A 17,769-nucleotide genomic window follows, 5' to 3' on the forward strand; every position below is an offset into this window, starting at 1 on the left:
GCAACCTGTTTTCATCCAGGTGTCAGGAGGGAAAGTGAGCCAGCTCAGTTGGCTCTGGGATTCTGGGCAACGTGTGAATGACCAAGTCTCTTAACTCCCTGATCTGCCAGATAAACGCCTAACAGAGCAACAGCAAGACAGTCAGGGAGCCAAAGTCTCGAGAGGTGGTGATGGCCTTGCTTGGAAGTACAGTCCTGAACATCACAGACTCTAGAATGTCTCAGTTTCTTTACATTCTCAATGAAGAAACCACATTTTCTAAAAGCTCCTATTTATAGTAGAGACAGCTGAGGAGACATCACTTATTTATAAGGGATGGTTTTAAGTCAAATGCTTTGAAGACAGGAGTTGTTTAGACTAATAAATACTGTTAATACTTTAAATCACTTTTGTCCCTGACTGTGCTTTGGTCTGTTTCCTATCTCTGGGTTTACCAAGTGAGCCATGTCTAGTCTTGGGGAAGAGATCGTTTTGGGGAAGGGGAAAACTTACCGAGCCCTCACTATGTGTTAATGGTAACATGATCCTCATTGCAACTTACTGAGGTAGGTTTTATCATGTCCATTTTCAAGATGATTACGCTGATGCTCGGAAATTAGTTAACCTGCTCAAGCTCACAGAGCTAGTAAGTGGGAGGTTCTAAACAAAGTCTTCTCCTACCTTCTAATGCCTCTCAAACGCAAACAGCTTCAATGCCTCTCAAACAACCTGCAGCCTGGGCCTGAGAACAATTCTCAAATGAGCCTGGCTCCTAGGCCTTCAGCATCTCTAACCTCTAAACAGTGGAAGCGTTTGAGTAATGATCTTGGGTCTGCTAGAGGTGCCCTGGAGGCACCCAGTACATCTGGGAACCCATCACAGGTCCTACGTATGAGAACCTCAAAATACAGTTATTTGTACCAGGTTACTATTGAAAAGGGCTACACTAAATCCCTTTTTATGGAACAATTTAACTAAACTTATATAAAAAATTTATTAATTAAAATAGCCTGCCTTTCCCTCCAAAGCACACATTTTAATTCTTGGAAACCATCAGCAGCAAAGGCGGAAAGGACATTACATAAAAACCTGCTTCGCTTCCCTGTGTAATGACAATAGCTAACAGTCTTCAGCACGTGCAAGATGCTAAGTCCTCACAAGGACACTGCCTCACAGAGGCCACGGGGCCAGGACTATACCTGCCACTCACAGAGGAAGAACTAGAGTCACTGAGAGGCCAGGTAACCCCCCGAGACCACACAGATGGTCCAGGCTGGGGGTAGAGAGGGGCCAGTCTGCATCCCCAAGGCCAGCTGGGTGCCTGAGGTAGTCTTCACACCCATGCTCTCCAGTTCCTGGCCCCAGGCTCCCACTCACTGTGCCGTACCACAGCTTCTTGTTGGCCATAGCACTAATTTAAAGGGCCCAAGTGGATACCCAATATAATGCCTGCCTTTTTGTTCTATTTTGAAACAGCTTAACTCAATGCAGAGCATAAGCTGGGAACAGGTTTTGTTGATCTTACTTAATGAAGTCAACATCTAGCATTTTGCAATTCATTTGGTGAATGAACAAACAAAAGCCATTCTTCAGTTTTCTGCTCCGATGGGCAGTGTCAGGGTGAAGTCAGTGTGATAAGGTCAGCGGCTATCAGCATCAAATCAAGAGGAAATGCTCTGAATGCGAAGGCTGCTTTTTTGGGTAAGCACTTTGGGTTTCTGATTACATTCTATCCTGGCAATGGAAAAACTTCCCCCGAAACACGTACTCACAGCCTGATGCCAGGGCTTCTCAGAGCCCCCTCCACCTGTCCTTCTGATCAATTCGAGGTGGGGGGGGGTCTGCTTCCCTTCGGAAATGCAGCTCACGGCCTCTGCAGAGCTGGGCCCCATTAGCTAGCACTTAAGTGAAGCGCATTGATTGGTGTTCCCAGAGCTAATAAAAACCTTTGTGGCCACCTGATCTTTAGTGCAAAAGGACAGATGCTTTATTATTGATTACTCTGAAAAAACAGCAATGATAACCAGGATGACTCCCCAACAGGATCTGCTGAAGCTAAAGCAAACTTGGCTAAGTTTCCATCTTGGTGAGATCACGCAGTACACAGATGTCATGAACAATCGCCAGGTTGCTCGTTTGCAGTCAGCAGTCTTCTGTCATTCCTGTTTTCATATTTTAACAAGATTTCTAGAATTTAGGGAATATCTTAACTGGAATGTTGACGGTGATGAAAATTAACTCTGCTGGTTGAATGCTATGAAAAAAAGATATATTTTTATTTTAAGTGCCTTTTCTCTTTTATTGTGGAAAGCTCAAGAAGAGAGTCCTTCAGGGGTTTCCTGTTTCCCCTGGGGAGTCCATACAACAAACACTTCTTTGGAAGATTAAATATCACTTCACTCTCTAAACTAAGACACAGTGTGCACACTGGAACCCCAGGGAGAAGCCATCAGCGGCTTGCTTTTGAAACCCAAACACACACAAGTTAAAAGCTAAAGACCTATTTTAAGAATTTGGTCCACATTTAATTTGAACCCCCCTGAAAATATTAAAAGGCTAGAAAATATTTAAGAGTAAAAGATTGAGGCACAATTTGAAGTAAAATTTAGACCAAATCACCCAGTTTATCTTTTGGTAAATGCTGGAGTTTGAAATAGTGAAATATTACTAAAGTTCCTACCTCTTCTCCAAACTGTGTCATGAGCAGACTGGCAGACCAATGCCTTCTAGAATTATTACTCAGAATGCAAAACTCTCCAGAAAAAGAGATGATGCCCGCCAATTGCCCAGATGCCAGAAGAGAATCTAAAAGTAACAGTGGCATTGATCTTGAAAGGCCTCAGATTCTGAGCCTGGCCGTAGGAAAACTACCAAAGCTCCACCCGAGATGGGTCCACCAGTTCTGCCAGCTGTACACTGCACACCAGCCAACGGGCATTTAAACTCACACTCAGAAGAAACACGGCCTGTCGATCTTTAGCCAGAAAGGGGACCATACTGTCTAGTCGTATGAAAGATGGCACATGGAAATATTAGTATGAAATATTTTCGTTGACAGTGGATCACTGGTCTTAAATGACAAAATATGGCTATTTCTCAGCTAGGAATTTTTTCATTTTTGTAACAACAATAAAACAAACCTAACACTGCTTTGTCTCAAGGTTACAACTATCATGAGATGTAATGTATTAGATGTGCTATATGATGTAGCAAAGCTGCTGAGTGACATCCATCACCTTTGCCATTCTCTCTTGGTTACAAGCAAAGTCACAGTCCCACTTTCACTCACAAGTGAGCTGCACAGAGTGGTTAGGGATCTAACATGCAAAGTCTCTAAGCCTCCTCACCAAGCCACTTCTCCTGTGGTGTAGACAAGCTCATAGAGAAGATGCTCTCTAGATGTTCGGTGACTAGGTGATGTTGGGATTCTAGTCCTAGCCCTGCCTTTACCTCTCTACGTGACCTCCTACATGCCTCAGTCCCCCCCCCCCCATATCCTAATTTATAAACAAAGAAAGCTCCAAGATTTAAACATCATCCCCTTTTTTGCCTGGTCTACTGCGGTAGCCTTCTAACTGGTTTCCCTGCTTCCACTTTGCCCCCCCCCCCCCCCCCCGCCCAGTCTATTTTCAGCATAATACCCAGAGGGACCCTTTTAAAACCTACATCAGGAAGCCACTCCTCTCTGCTCCCTCCACAGGTCCATCTCACGTGCAGTGAAAGCCTAAGGCCATTCTGTGCCTGTACCTGGCCTGCTCCCCTCGCTCCACTGTACTCAGAACTCATCTCCTCCTCCGCCTCCCCTGTTTCAACATCTGCCTCCTTGTTGACACGATCCCACTTTATGGCTCTTCTTTCTGCCTAGAGCATTCTTCCCAGATAGTCACAGACTTACTTCCTTTATGACCGTTCCCATGTCGTCTTTCTTCAGAAGGCCTGCCCTGAACTTTCTTCCCCCTTATCTGGCTTTATTTCTTTCAGTAGTTTTTAATCACCTTCCAAAATACAATATAATTTTCTAACTTATTATGCTTGTTGTTTATTATAGTCTCTGCCCACTAAAATATTACCTCCACAAGATCAGAGTTTTTATTTTTGTGTTTTCAGTTTTGTTCACTGTATATTAAGCCCTCAAAACAGTTCGTGGCATAGTAGGTGCTCAATATATTGTTGAATGAATGAACAGGGTGACTGTCCCCTTTCAGATGACCAGTGCTCATGAGTGCCTGTCCCCCTGCTCGTGTTGATCGGTTTCTTGGATGGAGGAATCATTTTGTTACACAGTAAATCTTATCCCCTATTGCCCTCTGTGAGCATAGAAACCTGCTCTTAGGAACATCCCTCTTCCAAACCGCGGTTTCTCTCTCATGATCTGTGGGACTGGTTCTTGACTGATCTGATTTCTCTTATGCTTAGATGTCTAGATTCACAAAGTAGGAGCGATAGCTCCCGATCTCGAATTCTCTCACAAGGCAGGTTTTTTTGAACATGAAGACCAGCAGGTGTGATTGATGCTGAGAGTCAGAGATGAGGTTTCTGGACCTGATACTGCCCCAGTGAATTATGCTAATAAATACTTTACTTAAGCGATTTTACCTTCATATATAACCTACAGGATTTAATATCATCATCTTATAGGTGAGGAGACTGGGCCCTAGAAAGAATAAGCCATTTGTCCAAGGTTACATGGCCACTAGGTGATGTTGGCAGGATGCGGTCTCAAACTTTAATCTGCCTGTTTCCACAGCCCGTATCTTCAAATCACATGATTATTTTGAGGCTTTTTTTTTTTTTTAATCTGAAAAATGGGAGGGATCGATAGGAATAGGCAGCACCTAACATTCTTTTGAACTTTAATATTCTCAGCTAAATGTTCTGAGTTTGAAAGAAACCATGTAAACCAAAAAAGCATTATAAAGCTTAGCTGCTTCATAGGAGTTCACGTGGCTTCTGATGGTTTCTAAAGTCCTGGATAATGCATACGAAAGCATGGACGTCAAAAAATGCCACAGCAATTCTGCCATTACAGTCATTACGGCAGGTAAGCAATAACTAACTATTTGAGAGATCGAATACAAGCCTCTACTTCAGAACTCAGCCCAACTTGGAGAAGTCAGAAGCCTGTCTCCTGCCAGCCTGATGAAGCTGGTGGCCATGAAGTTCCATTAGGTTGTTCTCACAAAGAGGGCAAAGGCTTAATGATGAATTTACCTGCAAAGGGGTCTGCTGGTCCCTGACCTTTTGTTTCAGCCCAATCTTCCAGGCATTTCCTGGTGCGAAGCCACTGTTTGAGGCAACCTTTCGCCACCACCCAGTTCCCACGTCCTTCAGAAACCATTCTTTTGTTTTGGCATTTCCTGTGGCTGGAGGTGGGAAGCACCTGCTGCAGACTTGCTCCCCCCGTAGTGTCCAGATGAACCAGTCCCGAGTGAGTGGTGACCAAGTGGGGTGCAGGTGCAAATTCAGGTCCACACGGCAGGCAACTAGAGAGACCACTGTACCAGAGGAACCGTGCAGTTCTGAAAGGCCCGGTGCTCTCTTAATGCTGCACTAACACAGGCTATGGGGAATGATAATTTAATTTACAAATAATCCCACAGGGCTTTTAAAGGTCCAAGCCATTGTCATTTAAAAATATCTTCTATTTGAGACACAACAATCATCAGAAATAAGATCATCAGAACCTGTTAATCTCCTTTCTGGTCAAAAATCTTGTTCTAAGTGAGTAGAAACTGGAAAAGAAATATATATAAAATTTCTAAGTTCCCCTTTGTCTTTTGCTTGTGTGTCACATGCTTGGCAGCCCACAAATGGCAAAGTCCATTCATCCCGATAGTGGGCCAAGCTTTTTTTTTAAAATTCCATGATTTGGAAGAGTAAATTACAACCTCTATGGGGTATAAATTAGCAATATTGTCAAAATTACAAATATGTGTACCCTTAGTCTCAGCAATTTCACTGCTAGGGCTGTATCTCACAATTACCTGGATGAGATAACTTTTATACTGAAAATATTTATTACACCATTAAGAAAATAATATCTAAGGGTTGAAACAACTTAGGTGTCCACTGACTGGGAACTGCTTAAATACCACATGGTGCACCCATGCAATGCAGCCCCACGACAGAAAGAGGAGGCTTTTTATGTGCTAGTTAGGAATGATATCCAAGAGATATTGTAAAGTTAAAAAAAAAAAAAAGCAACAAGTGAAGTGGGCTATATATACTATACTATTATTTGTATATAAAAGGCAAAAAAAAAGTGTTTATTTTTATGCTCATAAAAGAAGTCTAATGGCACACAAGAAACTGATAACAGAGTAAACCAAATACCTGGGGACATGGGTGGGTGGACTTCTTCCACTCTTTCATTCTATACCGTTCTGTACTTTTTTATTTGGGGCAGTATGCCTTTATTCATTTCATAAGTAAAATAACAAAATAAATAAGCAAAAGGAAATGGCCCACAATTAAAAACAAATCTGACTGGATTGTATTCTACATCTTTTCTGCTCGATGCTTCGATCTTTCTCAAAAGTCACTTTGGGTCTGGGTTGGTTTCTCCCCAGTCCTGCTTTAATTCACTTTCACAATGAGTTTACTTAATTTGGGCCACGAAGAGGAAAGTCACATGGTGAGTGGATCACTTTCTGGCCGAACAGCGTTTTTCTGGAGACCAGGAAGCGAATCTAGAAAAAACTTTGACCTCAGTCATCATAGGCTTATGGGCTGCTCCAACCAGTTAGCTGCTGGAGCTGCAGGAAAGCAAGGCTCGAAAACACTGCCAGCCGCTGGCCAGGTAACATGCTCGCGCACCACCCATCACACTGCGAAGCCCGCAGCGCCAGAGCACACCAGGCCCTGGCAAGTCTCGGCTTGGAGTCTCAGCTTTGTTTATGTGACTACTTCATTTGCCTTAAAAAAGCAAATCTAAGAACACAAAAATAAATAGATAGGAAGACAACTTTGGTCAGAGGAAGTCTCTTAAGAGACTCATAATTTCCTTCTTGATGCCTTCACCTTCATTAGTAAGCAGAAGACACCAGCAAGCATATATATCCCTGGGGTTTCGCCTTCCTTGCTTTAAAGATGGAATTTCAAGTGATACAATGAGTCTAAAAGCAGGGACCATTCTGGGGGGCTGAGAAGGGCAGCAATTGCCCATCGCTAATCTCATTAAGGACAAATGCGCTTCATCTTACAAGATCCTGAACACAAGAGTCTTACTAATAGCCCACTGTTTTCTCCCTGGGAAGCGGCAGCCGTTCATGGCCTGGCATCGCTGCTGGAGAACTAGAGACGTCTCTTTGGGGACAAGAAGAATGGAGTTGCCCTCTCTGGAGACAGAAACTCCGTCTTGAAATTCAAAACCTAAGTGTGCCTTTCAACTGGCTGCTCCTAAATTTACCTTCCAATCTTTGATATGATACAGAGAAAAAGGAGTGCCTTTGGCCAGGGTGTACCTTCCTTTATCTGGTTCTGGTGCTTTTTTTATTCTTTTCTGTTGGGTTTCAAAACTACCTGATTATATCTCTTGATGGGGCATAGTGGTGGGAATATTCTTGGTCTAGGGAATGAGCTCTGGGCAATTTTGATGGCACTGACGCTTGACATAAACTCATAATTTCTTTCCTCGCTGGGCACAATGGCTGAACTTTGTGTTCTGAAGTTCTCTGTGTGTTTCTTCATCTCACAGCAATGACACAGCTCACCTAGCTGCCAGGCCAAATACTTGATGAATGATCACATCTCAGTGTTCCATAAATATCAAGCGCTCCAACACCTGGAATGTACAACTTGGAAAAGACGGTGCTTACACTCCAGTTGCCTCTTCCAACTGGCGTAGGCCCTTCCCAACCTTGTTTACTTTATAGCACAAATAGAGGCCCACGATTTCCCTCCTCTGATTTACAAGGGCTGGGCAGAGGGCAGAAGTGGCTTCTGCAGAGGTTGTGCCTCACTGTGTCCTCAAACCTCGGCCATCACATCCAAAGCAGGCACTTGATGGGCCTCAAGAATTCAAAGCAAGAGAAAGAGGCTGCTTGTTAGGTTAGAGAGGATGGACTGGGAGGTGGTCAGTATAGGAGAAAGGTCCTTCCAATTGTATAATGTCATGGACTAGAAAAGAAAACACTTGTCCATCCGATCCCACCCACTCTGCTTTAGAGGAAGGCAAAGTAGACTTCGAAGGATAGAATTTTGTAACTGGAAGTTCACAGTAGTTCAAATGTACTTTGCTGTTGAAAAAATAGGAGGCCCAGAGATTTGCCTTAAATCATCAAGTGAGTTAGTTGGTGGCAGAGCTGGGTCTGTAACCAGGACGTCAGGCTCTGGGTGCTTTCTCAGCTGTATTCTGGACACTCACGGGTACTAATCGGAGGGGGTGGACTGCCCTGGACCTACTCTGCTGTACAGTGAGGTGGGACAGACTGTAACATCGCAGCAGTGGGAGGTATGACTGCAGGCAATTGTTCTGGACACACCTGCTTATTTGATTACCCACTTGAAAGAGAAACAAATTTGAAATCACCTGCTCAGTTTTCCCATTATCTGAATGAGCAGGAAGAAAATAGAGCAAAATAAAATCCAGAGATAATTTCAGAACATTAAGCCTTCAAAATAACCTTTACCAACTGTGCTAGAAACCAGCAACGTTTCTCCCAAGTTTCCTGAACCCCCTATCTCATCCGACGGGGTGGCAGTTAATGAGGAGTAGACATCATAACTGGAGAAAAGGGGGCACCAGGGAGATGGTGGACTCGCACACTGGTCCCAGGCGGTCTGAACGAAAATGCACTATGGAGCATGTTAAAACATTGATTGAAGACATTTTCTCAGCAACTTCCCGCCTTCCTGAGAGAAGTATCTGCTGTCAGGCGCTGCCTCCATTGAGCTGTCTGGATTGCGATAACAGCTGCCTGGGGATTGCTTTCTGCTTTGGCTCAGGAGGCCAGGTAGGAGAGGGATTGATAATGACTGTATCGCTTACTCTGAGGCTTTCATCTCGGCCTCTCAAAGCCCTTTACAACTATTAAGTCTCTTCCTACAACCCCTTTGGCTTTCTTTTCTAGCCAAGGAAACAGAAGCCACTTCTAGCCCTAAACCAGGTGACCGTCCCCTCCCCTTCCAGCCCTGTCTTCTCCCCATGTCCCTGGGTCTCCGTTCCCTGCTGACCAGCCTCATCAAATTAGTGTGTATTTTCACTTGATGCCAGAGCAAAAGATAAGGGCTTCCCAGTTTCAGTGGACATTTTGCCTGCCAGGCATTACAGAAATTATTTAAGGTTACATGGTTGTCAGTGGCAGAACTGAGATATAAATCTTGGCAGAGAGGTGTTATAATTACTCTGTTTTACACATGAAGAAACAGCAGCTCAGTTCCAGAAGGAGGACATAAACCTAACTGTCTGACTCCTGAATCCACTAGTAGCTCTGATCCACTCCGGGAGACTGGATGGGCTGCTTCCCCACTATAGGAGGCAACCCCCCCAATGCTTTTTGGGAAGGTGGGAGTCCTTACACCTCATTCCTGGGTCACTTCTCCAGAGCAGGGCATTGTGAACCCCTAACCCTTCCCTCCCAGCCCTCTGTGCCGGGAGCCTCCCTGCCTGCAGCTTCCTGAAGCTCCCTCTCTCCCTTCCCACTTCCAGGGAGTGTTGAAGAAGCCACGAATCCGAACCAGGAATCTGCTCTCTGGACTCCTGTTGTTCACCTGTGTGGAGATGCCTTGATTTGGGAAGCAGAGGGGATGTCAGCCTGGGGACCAGACTGTGCCCTCACCACGAACTCCACGAGTTGGCCCGTTTGGTCCCAGCTGACCGCATCTATGGAGCTTGTGGCTGAACTAACCGCCTCACTGGGCACTGCGTATGCGTGGGAGAAACAGCACTGCGGCCTTCCGGGGAGACGCTGCTTTTAGTCACAGAGAAGGGCCCTGGGGTCCATACCGTTCTGAGAACAGACTCACTCACAGTGGTGGATGCAGTAGGATGACCCGACTCACTGATCATCACTCCCTTGATATTCAAAGACAGCACCTGTCCGTGCTCAGTCTGGAGACGGTAAGAATACCTTCCAAATCTTTACGGGGAGCCTCTTGCACTGTTATTTCCATTGCACGTCTCAAACTCAACACACCCTTGGTCTGGAGACGGTAAGAATACCTTCTAAAGCTTGATGGGGAGCCTCTTACACTGTTATCCCCATTGCTCATCTCAAACTCAACATGCCCTTAACTGAACTCATTATCCCCCCCCCATTTCTTCCTCTATTCTACCTTTACTGGTGGCACCATCACGCCTTGGTCACCCAAGCCAGAAGCCGGACCATTGTGGTGCAGTCCACCTTTTCTGTCAAAGCTCGCATGCCATCAATCACCAGGGCTCAGGAAGACCCTTGTCAAGAGGGCTCCTTTCAACCTCTCCTTTCCATCCCTCCTGCTGACACTCAGGGCACACCCTTACCTAACTGCTGCAAAAAAATAAGAATGCACATTCCCCCAGGACAGCGACCAGTCCCCAGGACAGCGTGGTGGGTAAGATTGTGACCTTGAAGCCCGAATGGTGGGTCTGAATCATCAACTGTGGGATAAGAATCTGGGCTTCAGTTTTCTCATCTGTACAGTGAGGATAAAAGCACCTCCCTCCCTGCCTTTCTGTGAGAACGAAATAAAGCTGACAAACTAGAACCCACGCCGGCGCTTGGCACAGCGTTAAGCCCGCAGCGTGTACTCCAACGGTGGCCGCAGATGAGGAGACCGAGGCGGGAGCAGTGACGGCCTTCTTTAGGGTGACACAGCTACTAAACAATGGGGCTGGCACATGAGTCCAGGTCTAAGGAACCTTCTTGTTTTCTTCCACACGGCACATCTAGGCTGTTAATACGAAAGTGGAACCTCTACAGTGCCAGTACAGAAAGGCATATGCAGAACACATGCATCACATGATCTCACTAAAAAACCATTTTGAGTGCATTACGAACTTCCCTATGACTACTTGTGAGCTTTGTATATTTCTTTGTCATCCTATTTTCACCCATCCTTGTACTAAACTACCTGAGGGCAGACTCCCCATTGCATACCAGCACAGGGCCAGATACACAGCATTTAATATTTGCTAAATTGCTGAACAGCGTGGAAGCTTTTTATAAAAAATCAACATTTATTTAGCAGATCATAGATACTAAGAGACAATATATGAATGTGGTTAACACAGGCAAACTATACAAAAGGTTATTTAGAGGAAAGCACTACTTCTTCCATCCCATTCCCCAGACACCCAGCTCCTTTCTCAAGAGGTGACCAGTTTCTTATACATATGTCCTTCAGAGATAGTAGGGAATTGCATTGAATTTTAGTGCAATTTAAATTTATTGCCAAAGTTGCTCTATGCACATCTAGGTGGTATGTTTTCTTTTCTGAAAAGTCACCAGTTTCTCTCAAACCCGTATGAAGGACAACCCAAACATAAACTGTGTCTGTGCGTGTGTGTGTGCGTGCGTGCACCAATGGAGGGGAAGGTGCTAGTGGTGTCTGTGAGTTCCTTCAGATAAAGCCACCATCCAATTCTATGCAATTCTGTTTACAGATTCCCTCCCCTTGCAGCTGAGCTTATGATCCCTTTCTTTATTGTGCTGTTCATTCCCTGGACATGGGAAGAGCAGGCATTCTGTGATATGAACATGACAAAGGACTTCCCATGTCTTTCAGCGAGATGTCTGAGGTTACTCTAATACAGCTCACCACGATTTGAAACAAGAAAGTTCTTCCTGGAGGAAGAAAGACAGAAACCACTCTTCCGAGTGAGGCCTGTCAGACAGATGTCTGCGGCAGCACTGGAAGGCACTTGGTCCAATACTTTAATAGTGAACTCTTACAGGGACTTCGCACTTGGCACTGCCTTCTCTCAGGTGGCTAACCTGCTCCTATTACATGGGTTTTGTTACATGGACATGGCACACTCGGACTTGGACGTCACTTAGAAATGACATCAGAAATGTCATCGCTTGGAAATGACAGGTTGCACATGCGGTTCTATACCTGCGCTTGCAGAGGAATTGGTGTAAAATATTTACAATTCTCTGCTTTATGCTGAATAAAAAATTCCCATGTCTCTCTACTCCTCCATAATATTTTCTAGTTTCCATTTCTACATACTAAAGGTATATTTATTTCTAAAAGACAAAACAGACTGAACAAAAATTTACCCCAATACAAAGGTTTTCTGAGCCCTTTTTTTTTTTTTTACTTTTAAGTGATTAAAACTTAAGAATTTGAAAACTAAGTAATAGCTATAGTTCTTACCTTATCTTTGGGGCAAATGACTATTTTATTCTTTGCTAGCATCTTTCCAGTTTATTTCTACCCTGTAGCAAATAAATTAGAGAATTGATGTTTATTTATTTTTTCTTTTTAAATTTATTTTATTTTTATTGTTTCAATATTACTTTGACAACTGATGTTTAGACATGTCCTCTCCTATCATTCCTTTTGGCGCTGATGTAGACATGGTGCCCAGTGACCAGCTGAACGGAGCCTTTGTTTCCAGAGCCCTCAATGGAAGATGCACCAACAGATAACTGAAGAGTCCTTCCTTCTCTCCGAACTGTTTGCTACTAAGCTGTCTATTTGTGATTCCAAGTCTTTGGTGCAGACCCAGTGGTCTCTCTGACTGTCAATGAGCTCTTTTCATGTTTCTTTGTGAGTGTCTTCTTGTTACTTCCACCTCCTCGGTTTCCATTAGAAAAGCCAACCGCGAGGGCATCCTGCCAAGGTATCTACCCCAGCTCAGCCGACTCGCTGCAGCTCTCACCAATCTTAGGAAAGTCCTCCTTGGGCTAGGAAACGATCGCAGAACTCGCAGAGAAAGTGGAATCTTTAATTCTGGCATTACCTTCCTTCTACTAGAGACGTTACTTGTTCGTAATCCTGAACTTCCTTCTCCACCAGTCTGCTTTCTATGCTCAGGTTTTATAATTTGCCGTTCCCATATTCTTTTTTTCTTTTCTTACATTTTATTTTATTTTATTGATTTCAGAGAGAGGAAGGGGGAGGGAGAGAGATGGAAACATCAGTGATGAGAGAGTCATGATTGGCTGCACGTCCCCTATTGGGGATGGAGCCCACAACCCAGGCCTGTGCCCTGACCGGGAATCGAACCTGGACCTCCTGGTTCATATGTCGACACTCAGCCACTGAGCTAGGCAGGCCAGGCTCCGTTCCCCTATTCTTTAACTGAAACATTTCCATCCTAGAAATTGAGCTCTTCTGGTGTTTAGAATACCATTTTGAATAAGTGTTTCTGCATCGTTTCCAAACATACCCCAGTATCACTGAGGTCTGTTATTATACGTATAGGATTGCAAAATAAATGGGTATTTGTTAAGTGAATGAGAGGGATGTGGTTTAATCATTTGTAGGAGATTTATTAGTTTTTTGCTGAGTTTAAACGGGTAAATCACATAGTAAAATGGCAATGCTGTATGAATGCAATAAGCACTGCTTGCTCATTGGTCTCCACCAAGACATAACAACATTTCCCCACCTGGCATCTCTAATGAGATGTCAACTAGTCAGCAGAGCAGAGAGGCGGGATGGCAGAGTGGTTAAGAGAATGGCCTCTGGCAGGAGACAGCCTGAGTTTGGCTTCCAGCTCTAGCATTCACTAGCTGCATGTGTTTGGTCAAGTTACTTGATCTCTCCATGTTCAGTCTCCTCATCTATAAAATAAAGATCACAGAACTCATCCCTACCCACTCACTGCACAGGCTTGTTTAAGGAATATGTAAGCCAATATATACACAACACCTAGGATAGTACTATATAACGTTCACTATTACTGTGCAGCTATTGCTTGTCTTGACAACGACCGCAATTCAAAGCAATAAACGAGGTGAGCATACAGCATTTATTCCGAGACAGTGACACTGTACTGAAATACTTCTTCCAGGAATGTATTCAAATCTGAGAACCTACTAAAGAAAGCCATTACTTCCCTGCGTCAACTGGGACACCTTGTCTTTGGACATCTCTACAATGAACGAAAGTCATCAATCACCAACTATTACTGAAAGAAGCCGAAATGTTGACATGCAATACATCTAAGGTATTGTGACAAACTACTGTTCCACTGTATTCCTACTTATCTGCAATTTAAGAATCCTATTTTGGGGGGTAAAGTTATAATTACATGTACAGACTACAGAATTTTCTTAGTTTTTATTGTCATTACCTCTTTATATTTGATGGAGATCTTGCCAAACACCAAAGTAGAGATTGAAACTGTACACAAATGCCTTTTTTGGGTGACAGATTATTAGAAATTTAAGTTAAAGTTTTTTTTGTTTTTTTTTTTTATAGCATAGCATTGACTTACATGTTTATCAGCCAAAGGATTTCTATATGGGGTCAGTCAAAAGTTCCAAGTATGTAAGTAGTTTTTTTCAGCTATATTTTAAGGTAGGATCAGTGCCACTCATAAGTAATAAACTATGATTTCAGATACCAATGCATCAAACAAAACAAAAATGTTTTATTTGTACAGATTGCTGTCGACCATGCTGAATTTGTAAGGGCCTGAAATGTTTCAGAAAAGGTATAGCTATTTATGGCAGGCGCCTCAAGGCAATGAATGAAAGAGACCTGTGTTAACATTTTCCCCGATTTGCCTTTCCCAGTCACTTTATGAGAGAGTGCAAACACATTAAAAGATTCAGACTTTACGTCTAAATGTTGGATACTCAAGTCTACAGCAGTTAGAATATAATTACTCCTAGGGACCTGCATCTCATTTTGAGTGTACTAATTATATAAATCAGCTTTAAGTGAAAGTGACATTGTAGAATGATTACATTTTGGCCAAATCTAGCGTGCTTGGTCGTTTTCTTTGTTATTTAATTGCTCAGGCCTAATGATTAAATGATTATGCTTTTGTCCTTATGCGAGTTGGGAAAACATATGATCTACTTCCCTTTCCACACAATCAATCAATCGATTTGCATAATGCCTACTGATGCTTCTTTCAGATTCCCACGTGTTTGTTGCTCCAAACATGCCAACGGACAGTCCTTTCATGGGCGGGGATCTTCAAAGCCGGAGGAAAGCCTGGGCTAGCATTTTGAATACCTACAATCAGTCCATCTGTTAAGATTCCCAGGCAGCCAGATGCCCCAGAGGAACAAAATCCAGTGTTTTTTTTTTGGTTGTTATCAAATGACTTACCCACAATGACCGCGGTGACAGTGAGCAGCACAAAAGCATTCCGAAACAGGTAATTTTTAACATCCTCCTTTGTGATGTTCTGCACTTTCTTCTTGGCCAAGAGGGTGCGTTTCCGGACTCCTTGCTGGAATCTCTGCATCCTGCCTCCCACCCTGGGCTCTTCTCCATTGCTTTTGGTCATATTTTACTTCTCTAGGAGGATCTCTTCTTTGCACTTCAGTGTCTCGGGATCACCCCCAGAAAGCCGGACCTCTTTGGTGTTTGAGAACACAGCTAGAGCGGGAGAGAGAGAGAGACAAGAGTTACAGCTCCGGCGGCGAGAAGTCAGTGAGCTCCACACCAGAAGAAGCTGTTGGCAAACTGTATAACCTCAGGAAGAATCAAGGGCTGGAGTTACAGTGCCTAGACTGCGCATATTTTATGGACCACATGCGAGAAATGTGCATAAACTCAGAATATATACGCAGAAACCTGTGTTCTATTTTTAAAAATTTATCTTTCCCCCTCCAATGGGGCTATAAAAAAAATTCATCAGAGCTGGGTTGATTGAGGATGCCCTACCCCCACCCTATCCCTCAGAATCTAGCTGAGTGCTCTGCACAGTGTTCACCTTCAATAAATGTCCAATTGAACTGAATGTATAGGAAACACTCAATAATTACTTGATGGCTTATGTTGTATGCATGGTGAAGGCATAACCAGGTCAATAAGGTGAATTAAGGTATTGATATTTCAGTCGGAGCGTTCTGTTGTATAAAATAAACTATTTTCTTCATTAAAAAAACCCATCATAATATCTACTAGCAAATATGTCCATGAAAAGAACACAAGTAGCTGCAGGACTTGGGAAATCCAGTTGACTGTTTCACAAGGTAACTTTTAAATTTTTTCTGTGAAATAAGAAAAGTACTCTGGGCATATCTATAAATGATCAGAAATCATAATTAATTTTCATTTCTGTTACAAGTAGAAGTACAAAGTAGTATTTATTTGTCTTTGTGGCAAACACACTGAGGTCTTCTGAGGAAACTATCCTAACTTCTAAGTATTTTAATTTTAGTATTTCTAGAACAGATGAGATGAATCCAACTTTCATTCCAAACATTACTGTGCGTGGTTTCTAGTTTCTTTAAAGTGTTCCTGGGTTGTTGAAACATATCTAATTAAATCTTTGCAGAGAGGGAAATCCTCAGTTTTGAAAAACCCAGGGATACCTCCTGCTGTTTTACAAGATTTCTAATCCTTAATCTTTACCATTGATCAAGCCAAGAAAAAAAAATCAGCCGCGCCCGTGGACGTGTGGATCTGGCAGCGCGGCAGCCAGCGTGTGCGCCGTGGGGGAGGCAACTGGAAACAGCTCGGGAGCTTTGGCAAATCCAAGTGTGAAAAAAAAAAAAAAAAAAGACTTGCTTAACAGCGTTGACTTTTAAGTAAAATTACAGGGTGGCATCAGCGATCATAAGCCCTCCACGTTTTTTAACACCTCGCTGCAAGATTAAAAATTTACGGAGAAGTGATGAAGGAGACGCCAGAGACCTGATTTTTTAAATTTTTCTTTTTTCCTCTCTCCTAATCTCCGATTCCCTTTTACCGGTCACTCTGAAACAGACCAGCTCAGCCCTGCCCGTCTTCTAGACGTGGGCCCCCAAGCTGCCCTCCTCGCCCTGCACGACCACCCCCCAAATGAACACAGGACGCGGCGCAAAGACGCACCGCGCGCCCCTGGCGCTGGATCAGCGGCGCGGACCTCAGCTACCCGGACGGCCCGCGTTCCCCGCGCCCCCCTCCGCCCGGGGACCGCGACACGCACCCCCGCAGGGCCGCGGGGCGTGGGGCTCACCGTTCCCGACGCGGCTCCGGACGCGGGCGGCGCGGCGGCGGCAGCGCGAGCCCCGCAGCAGGCAGGCGGCGGGCGCGCGGCGAGCGGGGCGGGCATGTGCTCTGCGCGCCAGTCCCTCCCGGCGGCTTAAGGAAAGGGGCGGGGCGCGGGGCGTGGGGCAGCGCGGGCGCGGCGGGGGGCCCGAGGCTCCCGGACCCCGAGCCCCCGGCGCGGGGCGGGCCTGCGGCGGAGTCCGCCCAGCGCCTCTTCACGCGCCGCCCGCGCCCTTTCCACCCGCAGCGCAGCGGGGGCGCAGGGCGCGCACGCCCCCGGGGCCTGGGAGGCCCGCGGCCGAGGCCCGGGCGGGCTCTCCGGGGCTGAACCGAGCCCTCGCCCGTTAGCGCCCTTTCCTCCCCGCGAAGGAACACGGGAGCCTGCGCTTCTGCCTGGTTGTACAGCTGGTGTGCAAGAGCCCCTCTTTTTGGAATCGGGGCAACGACTGATATTTTGGGGAAAGACCCAGAAGGCAATTCAATTGCTTATTCCAATTGTTTAAATGTGCCTGAAGTTACTCAAAGCGCAAGATGAGACCTGCCTCTATGTAAGCGGTTGGATCTCCATGAGGACAAATCTGACTTAGCTCAGCGCCTGCCTTGCAAAGACTACAGTGGTGAGAGAGGCACAGAGACCAGGATCTTTGCTAAACTACAGAGTAAAAGTTATTTTGTGGCCGAGGGTGTAAATACACACTGGAA

General features: G+C 44.8%; 1 protein-coding gene across 1 annotated transcript in view; it reads right to left on the reverse strand.

Moving 5' to 3' along the window:
* SLC1A3 (solute carrier family 1 member 3) overlaps positions 1-17,099 on the reverse strand; it is a 68,018-nt gene extending 50,919 nt beyond the window's left edge. The window contains exons 1-2 of the mRNA XM_087815304.1: positions 17,036-17,099; positions 15,196-15,468 (exon numbers count right to left, since the gene is read on the reverse strand). Coding sequence (XP_087671430.1) covers positions 15,196-15,376 — 181 coding nt within the window. The 5' untranslated portion in view covers positions 15,377-15,468; positions 17,036-17,099. The remainder of the gene's footprint in view (positions 1-15,195; positions 15,469-17,035) is intronic.
* Positions 17,100-17,769: the final 670 nt, after the last annotated feature.

This window comes from Miniopterus natalensis, chromosome 3 (genome assembly GCF_054644295.1).
Source record: "Miniopterus natalensis isolate mMinNat1 chromosome 3, mMinNat1.hap1, whole genome shotgun sequence".
NCBI lineage: Eukaryota > Metazoa > Chordata > Mammalia > Chiroptera > Miniopteridae > Miniopterus > Miniopterus natalensis.